The following is a 7,222-nucleotide window of genomic DNA, read 5'->3' as shown; positions in this document are numbered from 1 at the left end:
AGGGAGAGGGTGTGGAGATTGGGGTTAAGATGGGGGACGGGAGGTGAAGTCACTCTGGGTGAGGTTCGAGGGAAGACATGCGCTCCCGATTTTCTTCCTATCCATCTCTCCCCTCCCCCCTTTTCCAAAACCCCCGGCGAGCCGGAAACTGTCCCGCCTCCGGGGAGCTCCTAGCCAACCCGGAGGTAGCGTCTATGTGACGTCACGGATTGCCAGGCAGACTACCACACCGCTCTGCGGGCCCAGCTAGGTGGTGTAGAGCCAGGAGCCACAGGGCGGCCGCTGTCCCCGGAGCCTCCAGCCCTGCCCTGCCTGCTTGCCGGAGGCTGGGTCCAGTGAGAGGTGGTCGGAGATGCGGCGAAGGAGGACAGAAATTCCGAAGGGGAGACAGAGACCTTGATGGAAAGGGACGCAGGGAGAACTCCCAACAGTCAAAAAGAGGGAGACAGGGGCGCCTGGCTGGTTCGGTCCAAAGAACATCGGTTCTTGATCTGGGGGGTGTTAGTCCAAGCCCCACATTAGGGGTACAGGTTAACAAAATTCTTTTTTAATCTTAAAAAAAGGGGGGGAGAGGGAGACACAAATTGAACCGAACCACCAGCGCCTACATCCCAAGCCCTTTATCTCGGCCTCCAGAGCTCAGCCTGGTCCGCTCTTACTGCCTCTTCCATCGCTTCTCTTACCTTCCTCCTCGCTGCCACAGAGACTCTGAAGGTCAGCAGGCCTAGGCGGACACCTTAACAAAGGGTCCTAGGAGGTCTGTCTACCTTGATTTGTTTTATTTTATTTTTTTTCCACATTTTAGGGGTGGTATATGATAGTTTTTGCAAAAGGTACCTCATTTGCAAGAGGAGGCCCTGGGGACATTTTGTCCCTAGCACTCCGCTCCCACCCAGCCCCCATTCCAGGAGGGGGCGCGTGTCCTTCAGAGGGCTGGTCCCAGGGGCCCTGCGACCAGCAGCTGTGTGCCCCATAGGGACCTCTTCCCTTTCTGGGTCCTTGAAGCTCCTTCGTTGTCCTCCTCCAGGACGTCAGTGAATGAATGGTTGGTGGGGTACATTTCCAGATGTATCAAAGGCTCAGCACCACTGCAAGGGACTTTTTCTATCTTCGTTCTCCTCTCCCCTTTCACACAAGGGACACACTGAGGCCCAGAAGCGGCAAGTCTTCCACTCTAGATTTCCCCACCACGGGACCCGGGACCGTGACATCCTAGCGCACAGTCTGTGGCACCCCAGAGGGTTCCTATCAGAGCTCCCACCGCATACCCAAGCTTCACACCAGGGGGCGAAATGCAAATGGCTGGGGGCCAACAGGCAACTCCAGCAGGGACTGGGGCACACTGGGGAACAGATGCTCCTTTAGGAGTGGCTGCCACCCTCCTCCAGCCCCTCTGAACCACAAAGCGGCCCGCTGCTGCATTGTGCAACGTTTTAAGTGAAGGATCATGCAAAATCCCCCTCACTGCTGCAGTGAACTAAAGAAACTGCCACCAGAGATCTCATTTGCCCCAAGGGGAGCGGGAGGGGGGGGGGGGGGGGGTGCCAACTTGTGACCTCTGGTTAGAGATGACATGGGGAGGGCTGCCAAGATCACCGAGAAATCAGTTGAGGGTCTAGAATGACCCCTGGCTTGGGCCCTACAGAGGGCATCCCTGGAAGGGGAGGGTCCCTGGGAGAACTCGGGTCTGCCGGTGGGGTCCCCAAAGGGGCATAGCAGATAGGGGGACCCAGGGAGGCCCTGGATGTGACTGGAGGATCCCAAATAGATAAGGTACCCCAGAGGCAGCCTCTGAGGCTGATGTCCCCCCTAAACCTGACAAGGATGTTTTTAGACATGACCAAAGGATCCCAGAGTCACCCTCAATGTGATTGGAGAATTCCAGACACAAGAAAGTGACAGCACTGTGGTTCCAGAGAATTAGGAGATTGCAAGATGACAAAGGTCATCATTTAGGGGGTCGGATAGGACAAGAGTCACAGAGGGGCACAGGGATCTGAGACTTGATAAAGGGTTTCCGGAAGGCCCCCAGACCTAAGTAGGAGATTTCCGATCTGACAGGAGGGACTTAGACATGAGAAAGGGATCCCAGAGAGACGCTGGACAGGGCGCACCCCCTCCCCGTGTGACGGTCCGCGGGCTCTCCCCCCGCCCCCCCCCGATGAGATTGAGAGATTTCAGACACACAAGGGAGCTCAGAGAGGTCCCAGGCTCGGTTGGAGGATCTCAGACACCACGAGGTGAAGCTCCTGGGGATCTGGAAGCACCGTCCAGCCCCTCCCCTCCACAGAGACACAGAGCACAGTCCTCTATGGGTCACGTAACCCAGACATGAGGATCCTGGCGATCCTGGACATGACAAGGAAATCCCAGAGGGGCCCCAGACACGACGGGGTGGGGGGTGGTCCCAGAGGGGCCCTGGCAGGGCTTAGGGATTACGTCAGTCCCTCCCTCCCTCCAGTGCGGGGAATCCACGGGTGCTATGACCTAGGGTGTGGGGACGCCAACGCGACACCGGCGCGGAGCCCCTCACAGCCCCCTCTGGGCTCAGGCCCGGCGGGCGGCCGGCAGCAGCGCACTGTCAAACTGGTAGGTGAGCTTGCGCTTGACCTTGCGGATCTCGCCGGTCTTGGCGTAGTTGCGCAGGGCGCGCGCCAGCTTCTGGTAGGTCATGCGCTTGCGGTTGCCCTTCTGCTGGCCCCAGCGGCGCGCCAGGAGCTCCTTGTGCTTGGAGGAGAACTGGAAGACCCCGGCGCCCGGCTCCACCCACCACACGCAGTGGCGCATGTCTCCGCGCGTCAGGAGCCCCAGCAGGAACTGGTACAGGCGGAGCTTCTTGCGGGCCCCTGCGTGGGGAGGGGCGGGCGGCGTTAGGGGAGGGATCCCCGCCCCCACACCCAGCCGGGGCCCCCCCGGCAAGCCCCAGTGTCCAGGCGGAGAGAACTGGAGCCACGGAGGGCCCCCCCCCCCCGCCGCCCCGGCCCGGCCCTGCTGCGTCCCCGCCCGCCGCAGGCAAGCTGCCCTCCTCCCTTGGGGTAACCCCCATCCCCCTCTCCTTGCTTTATCTTTCAAGATATAGGGCTACCCTCTGCTTTGCTGGTGGCCAGCATGTAGGAATATATATGTGTCCCCCGTTTGGAGGAGAGAATCTCTGAAATGGGCTGACAGCGCTCCTCAAAGGCTTATATAAACGGGGCACGCGACTGGTGGCGAAGCGATCTGGAGTAGGTTTGAATTCACCTAGCCATTTCTCAGCCCCTGAGAGACTGGGATCCTGGAAGAGACCAGGGGGTCTGACTCCTGGGCGCCTACAAGCAGCAAAGGCTCCACAAAAGCTGGAGAGGGGGGTGGTCCATAGCAGGGCATTGGGTACAAGAACCCCAGGTCTGGCCTGCCATTTCCTAGCGGTGACCTTGAGGTGGTGGTGACTAAACCCCTCTCTGCGCTGCAGCCTCCTCAGCTATAAATGAGCCGCGTGTGTGTGTGTGTGTGTGTGTGTGTGTGCGCGCGCGCGTGCGTGTTACTTTTACAAACCTTTGTGAAGCACTTAGTACTGTGAGCTCATTTAATCATTGTAACACCAGGAGATGGGGCCGCTGCTGCCACCGCCCATTTTACAGATTGGGAAACTGAGACCCAGAAGGGAAAGTAACTAATGATCCTAACTTCCCAGGAGTTGAGCATAATACAGGCACCTGCGCAGAAGCAGGGGTTGAATTCCCCGGGGGTTGACAGTTATTTCTGTGGCTGTTGTGTCTATGATGAGGGTGAAGACTTAACTGAGCCAAGTGCTGCGCTCAGTCACCTAGATTGTCCCACTTAACGTCCCCGACCACCAGGAAGGAACACTTACTGCCATCCCTACTGTAGATAGGAAGCTGAGGCAGAGAGAGAGAGTCATTTGCCCAGGGCCACACCGCCAGCCAAGGGGGGGCCTGGGAACTGCCCTCAGCACTGTAGGATATATTAAGTGCTTGGGAAGCCACGGATCCGTTAGCCCCTCCCCCATCTCTGTTTGGAGCCCCGCCCCCACTTTCTCCTACATACCTGCCTCAGATCCCCTCCCCTCGGAGCCAGCCAGGAGGGCCTCATCCGACTCGCTGTCTGAAACCTCCAGGCTGGGGCTGTCCGGCAGGAGGCCCTCTTCCTCCGACAGCACAGGGCTGGGGTACGGGGCGTAGGCCGGGGGGCCCAGGGTCTGCAAAAGGTCAAGATCACCTGCAGGCCAGGGACCCCCTCCCTCCCTCCCTGTGGTCTCTTCTCTCAGCTTCCTCCTCCTGGTCCCCACTGCGCACTCCCCTCCGCCCCCCACTCTCTTGACAGCCTGCACTCTGGCCTCCGTTCAGATCTCCGAGGCACAGCCAAGGATGCCCGGGCCGCCTCCACGGAAGAGTGCCAACACCGATAACGGCGTTCTGTGCTGCCCCTCAGTCAAAGTCCGTGCCTCTGGTGGCTGGTCCGTGCAACGGACCCACGAGGGCACTTCCCCTCAGAGGTTTGTCAGAGGGCTTCACGCGCCGCCTGGCACCGGCTGGACCTCAATCAAATGAGGGGGATGCTAATTGTGTCACCGCTCCTCACCTGGCTGGTGAATTCCTCTGTGGGGTATGCTGGGAAGCTGGGCCCTGGGGCCTCTAGGCTGGGGGCCACCGGGTCGAGGTTCCCCACGGGGCTGTAGGTCGAGGGTCCATAACAGAGCTGGACACCCTGGGGGTGGCCGAAGTTGGCCACAGCTGGGTTGAAGGCTTCATAGGAGGCGGCGGCGGCAGGGACAGCTGGACTCAGGTCCCAGCCCCACAGGGAGTCTGGGGGAGGGGCGGAGTCAGAAGCCAAGTCTGGCCTCAGCCCCGCCCACTTGAAGCCCCCTGCACAGAGGGGCCATTGTGGGCCATGCAAATCTCAGCCCCTAGAATTTGCATGAGCAAGAGGCTGGCTGAAGGAGGGAAGGGGAGGAGGTCTGGAGACTGGGGCTAACCTTATCCTGCTGAGCTAGGTGACATCCTCCCCCCGGACTCAGCTCCCCCATCTGTGAAATGGGCCCAAGGTCCAGGTCAGGAGGTTGGCTAGGGTGGGGCCACTCACCAGAAGCCCCCTCTGAGTCAGGGTAACTGGGGTGCTTGCAGCTGTCCAGGTCGTAGAAGACGCCATCTGGGTACTGACGGGGCCGGGGGGCAGGGAAGAAGAGAGGTCATCCCACCCTTTGGGGAGCCCCCCACCCCCTTTCTGACCAGCAGGAAGATTCTGACAGGGACAGGGGAGAAGAAGGAAGAGGCTGGGGGAAGTAGAGAAAGAGATACAGAGAAAGAAAAACACAAGAGACACAGAGACCAGGCAGCAGAGCCAGGGGCAAAGAGAGACATGCAGAGATGCAGGGAAAGGGAACAGACGCAGCGCGGCAGGAACACCAGAATGACACACACAACACACAGAACAAAAGATACCGGCGGAGACAGAGACAGAGACGCAGGGTCTCGGAGAGGCACACAATAGCCAGCATCCTCTAAAGACCATGGGATCCCAGGAACCCCAACACCCGGGGAAAGGGTGGAATCCCCCAGGCTTGCCTGTCCCGGGGCTGGATGTGTTTTTACAGAGGCAAAGAAAGTCTCAGTGTTTCTTTTATCTGCCTCCGTATCACTTTGATCCCTCCCAAGAATCATGCGTTGCTTTAGCAGTGATAGTAAGGACCAAAGCTGGACACGAGCCGTCCCAAGGTAGCTGCAGTCTCTCTCCTAGGTACCCCCCCCCACCGCAGGGGACTGAAACCTACATCCACAAACAGCCTTGTTTGGAAATGATCAGAGCAGCTTTTCAAATAGCTCCCAGCGAGAGAAACACGCAAGTGCCACGGACAAGAGAATGAACAGGTGTATGGGGGGAGGGGTGGTCCTCCAGCAGAGTACTATACAGCAAGGAAAAAGAGCCAGTGGGGGGGCACCCGGCCGACTCAGTCGGTAGAGCATTAGAGCATGCGACACTTGCTCTAGTGCTGGGAGTTCAAGCCCCGTGTTGAGGGAAGTGCTTACTTAAAATGACAACAAAGAAAAACAATGCCTGATATACACTGAAATGTTGATGAAGGAGGCCAGACCCCAAAAGGGACATCCTACATGACGCATTTCATATAAAGTTTCAAACCAGACAAAACGACTCAACTAATCTGTGTTGAAAAATATCCAGGGGAGGGCGGTGCTGGTTGGGAATCTTCCAGAGGGACGGACGTGTTCTCTATCTTGGTCTGGTTAGCTGTTCTGCAGGTGTGTGCATAATATAAAACCTCACCGGGCTGTACCCAAGATTTGTCACTTTACCGGCTTGTCTGTTATACCTTAATTTTTGTTAAAAAAAAAAAAAAGCAAAAACTGGGGTGGCTCCGTTGGCTAAGCATCGGACTCTTGATTTTAGCTCAGGTCCTGATCTCGGGGTTCATGAGCCTGCTTGGCATTCTCTCTCTTCCTCTCTCTCTCTGCCCCTCCCCCGCAAATAAATACACAAACTTAAATTTTTTTTAAAAAAGCAAAAAACTTGTCAAGTTGTAGGAGGGCGGGGCGTGCTGGCGGTGGGGCACTGGGAGTTTCTTTTCAAGCCCATGAGTGAGGTTTTCTTTCTTGGACTGGGTTGTGGGTGACGGGTGGGGAGTATTGTGTTCTGTGTGTCTGAAATATTACAGGACACATTTTTGGAAATAGAATTTAGCAAAGCCGAGAAGGAGAGAAGGCGTAAACAGGTTTGCTGAATGTGGGGTGGGCAGAGGAGGAGGCCAGGGACACAAAGACTTGCATCCATCCTCATGTTAGGAAGTGGCCCAAGAAACAGCTGGAAAGAGACTTCAGGAAAACTTCCGTGAAACAGATGGGGCAGGTGAGGTGGAGATATGGAGGGAGAGTCCGAAAGACTGGCAGGACAGACTGGAAGGGGAATCTGAGGCAGGGAGGTCAAGGTGGGCCCCCACCCTCCCTGGCCCCCAGGGCCCCAACTCACCAGACAGCTGAAGTGTGGCCCGTCGTGCCTGGAGGGGGAGACACACAGGGGCATGTCAGCGGCGCCTTCAGCCACCTGAGTCTCCAGAGTGGTTGGGAGCTGATGCAGGGGGGGGGGGGCGGGGGGGCGGCAGCTGTGACCACCACAGCTCCTCTGCTGTGTGTCCTTGTGTGAGACCAGCCCCACCACACTCAAGCGGGACAGGAAGTGGGGGGTGGGGGGGCAGGCAAATGTCCCCCCT

General features: G+C 58.0%; 1 protein-coding gene and 1 long non-coding RNA gene across 4 annotated transcripts in view; one reads left to right on the top strand and one right to left on the bottom strand.

The window, feature by feature from the left end:
* Positions 1–764: 764 nt before the first annotated feature.
* The window catches only part of POLD1 (DNA polymerase delta 1, catalytic subunit), a 34,085-nt gene continuing 27,627 nt past the window's right edge, over positions 765–7,222 (bottom strand). For 2 of the 3 annotated variants that reach the window (XM_029925271.1, XM_029925270.1), the window contains 5 exons: positions 6,982–7,009; positions 5,083–5,155; positions 4,582–4,805; positions 4,048–4,198; positions 765–2,846 (listed from right to left, as the gene is read on the bottom strand). In XM_029925271.1, the coding sequence (XP_029781131.1) occupies positions 2,548–2,846; positions 4,048–4,198; positions 4,582–4,805; positions 5,083–5,155; positions 6,982–7,009 (775 nt within the window). In that variant the 3' untranslated portion in view covers positions 765–2,547. Of the gene's footprint in view, positions 2,847–4,047; positions 4,199–4,581; positions 4,806–5,082; positions 5,156–6,981; positions 7,010–7,222 lie in introns of those variants that run through there. The other variant, XM_029925272.1, reaches the window with a different exon arrangement.
* Positions 2,547–3,218, top strand: LOC115280398. Its single transcript, XR_003903755.1, has 2 exons — positions 2,547–2,820; positions 3,074–3,218. It is a non-coding gene; the product is annotated as an uncharacterized LOC115280398 (long non-coding RNA).

The sequence above is a fragment of the Suricata suricatta genome, chromosome 16, assembly GCF_006229205.1.
Source record: "Suricata suricatta isolate VVHF042 chromosome 16, meerkat_22Aug2017_6uvM2_HiC, whole genome shotgun sequence".
NCBI classification, from domain to species: domain Eukaryota; kingdom Metazoa; phylum Chordata; class Mammalia; order Carnivora; family Herpestidae; genus Suricata; species Suricata suricatta.
Note: the sequence above shows the minus strand (reverse complement) of the source record. Positions and strands in the feature narration are given on the sequence as shown.